This window comes from Notothenia coriiceps, unplaced genomic scaffold, assembly GCF_000735185.1.
Source record: "Notothenia coriiceps isolate Sejong01 unplaced genomic scaffold, NC01 NC01_scaffold00000339, whole genome shotgun sequence".
Classification (NCBI taxonomy): Eukaryota; Metazoa; Chordata; class Actinopteri; order Perciformes; family Nototheniidae; genus Notothenia; species Notothenia coriiceps.
This window is the reverse complement of record NW_011333040.1, coordinates 1,201,580-1,203,885: the sequence shown is the minus strand read 5'-3', so window position 1 is coordinate 1,203,885 and position 2,306 is coordinate 1,201,580. Positions and strand designations below refer to the sequence as shown.

At 43.4% G+C, this 2,306-nt stretch overlaps 1 protein-coding gene across 1 annotated transcript in view; it reads right to left on the bottom strand.

Moving 5' to 3' along the window:
- The window catches only part of whamm (WASP homolog associated with actin, golgi membranes and microtubules), a 16,893-nt gene that overhangs the window by 1,141 nt on the left and 13,446 nt on the right, over nt 1-2,306 (bottom strand). Inside the window, exons 10-11 of the mRNA XM_010776311.1 lie at nt 2,003-2,176; nt 658-758 (exon numbers count right to left, since the gene is read on the bottom strand). Of these exons, the coding sequence (XP_010774613.1) occupies nt 658-758; nt 2,003-2,176 (275 nt within the window). The remainder of the gene's footprint in view (nt 1-657; nt 759-2,002; nt 2,177-2,306) is intronic.

Here is a 2,306-nt window from a genome sequence, read left to right as displayed (position 1 = left end):
GTATAAGTAGTACACGTACACACACACACACACACACACACACACACACACACACACACACACACACACACACACACACACACACACACACACACACACACACACACACACACACACACACACACACACACACACACACACACACACACACACACACACACACACTTTTGAGCTTTAAATGTTAGGAACATTGCTTAGTGTCCTGTCCTACATTTTTAAACTTCATAAAGCTAATCATGGTGTCTCCATTGTGTCTTATGGTTGTACTTGTATTTCTCACTGTTAAATTATAAAATGAACTGAAATTAATAGATTTTTTTGCCTCCAAAAGATGTGCATAGCTTTCATTTCTAAAATAATTAAATGTAGGTGATGCTCTGCCTCTCAGCTTAATATATATGCATCTACCTGCCAGACACTTTCCGTAAGAAGCCTCGCAGCACGAGCCAGGAGACTTTTTTTTGAACTAACAATGTTCTGTGAGATTTCTCCTGGTGCAGTAATAAGTCTGTCTGAATTACATTATACGATACCTAGGGGCCAAAACATTAGTATGAATTATTTTTGGTGAATTAAGGACGGGGAAAGGATTTATTTTTTAATATAAAAAGTTAATATTTGTGAAATTAAACCCTAAGAAAAGTGCTGTGTGGTTACCTTCATCACAGGAAACAGGCCGACGTCGCACATGGACTCACATCTGCCGTCTGAGAGAAGGTATCCAGGAGAGCAGGAGAGACAGGAGGCAGCGTCTCTACCTGTGGATATATGACATCAAGACAACATAAGAAGAACTTTATTCATCCCAAGGCCAACTGTTTGCGTTGCAGCAGCATAAAAAGACAAGTTTGTTTGTTTTTGTTTTGTTTCTTTCCCTCAACTGTCAAATGGGAACTAAGTCTTTTTTGTGTTTGTGATTGGCTGTGAATAAGAAAAGATACACCCCAATAACATGAAAGTATTTTACTCACTCACTCGTTTGAATGGTTTCCCTGTGTGATTCTTACTCGCTAAAGTTCAGATTAGAATCAGAAGATAAGATAAGAAGAACTTTATTCATCCCAGTGCCACATGTTTGCGTTGCAGCAGCATAAAAAGACAAGACATTGTTAATTAGAGAAATTAGAAATAAACAATCCAAAATGTTAACATCTCAAATTGAAATAAAATAGCATTAAAAAAGTAGGAAATATAAACGTTGAGATACAGATTTACAGTAACAACATATAAAGCAAGATATTATATATATACATTCATATCCTGTATTGTATTTTCTATTTAACTATTAATGCTATTTTATTTCTATTTCAGAAATATTTTGGACTGTTTATTTCTTGTGTCTTAATTTCTCTAATGTTCATTGCCTTGTTTTTTTATGCTGCTGCTACGTAAACATTTCCCAAATTGGGATCAATAAAGTGGAGACACTTGGAGGGGAGTGATTGGGAGGAACGGCCCCCCTGATCTGAACCGGAGTGGTGGTTTGTTACTGGACTTCTGTGCTAGTCATGGATTGGCCATAACAAACACCATGCCGGGATTGTGCAGGTAGTCAGACTCAGTTGTTGCAAAGGGTAGGAACGACAATGTGTCGAACCCTACCAAAGGGGGACCGAAGGGGGGGGGGGGGAGGGAACTCACCAAAGGACCTGTCAAACAGGTCTTGTTGAAAACCACGGGCGGGCTTTCAGAACAAAGGTACAGAAGAGGCTTGAAGAGGTGTGGGCGACGAAACGGAGCTGGTGCCGACTCGACGACGGAAGCCGGGACAGCGATGACGGTGACGGAGTCCTCCAAAGGGTGGGCCTATTGTTTAGGGAACGTTCCGGAGGAAGAAGTCAGCCTGCGAAGGGACTGGTGGACGACAGGTGGTCCTCAAACTCCAATGGCCGGGGACCTCCGTGGATCCTGGAAACTCTGGTGTCGAGGGCGCGTCCGGAAGCGTTAATCTCCAAACTGCGTGGCTGGTGAGACCCAAGTTACAGGGGTTGAGGTGTCCTACGTGGCTTTTCGAAGGCGGCGCTCACACTCAACTCCGGGAAGGACTGGAACCCGGAGGAGGTCTGCAAAGGGTCAAGTGGGCTTGATGTGCAAACCTGAATGGTCGCAGTATAGGTCTCCCGGAAGGGGCGGTGAGCTGGGTTGAGTTGTGGTCTACCACTCAAGTCAAAAAAAACTGTTGAGCGGGGAGAGCAAATGGGCCACAGGTTTGTATGCCGGAGTCCAGGCTACTATGCCTATTGTTTTAGCATTACCGGAACGACGGCATCCGCACGAGACCTATGTGATGTGATACTCGTAGGAAT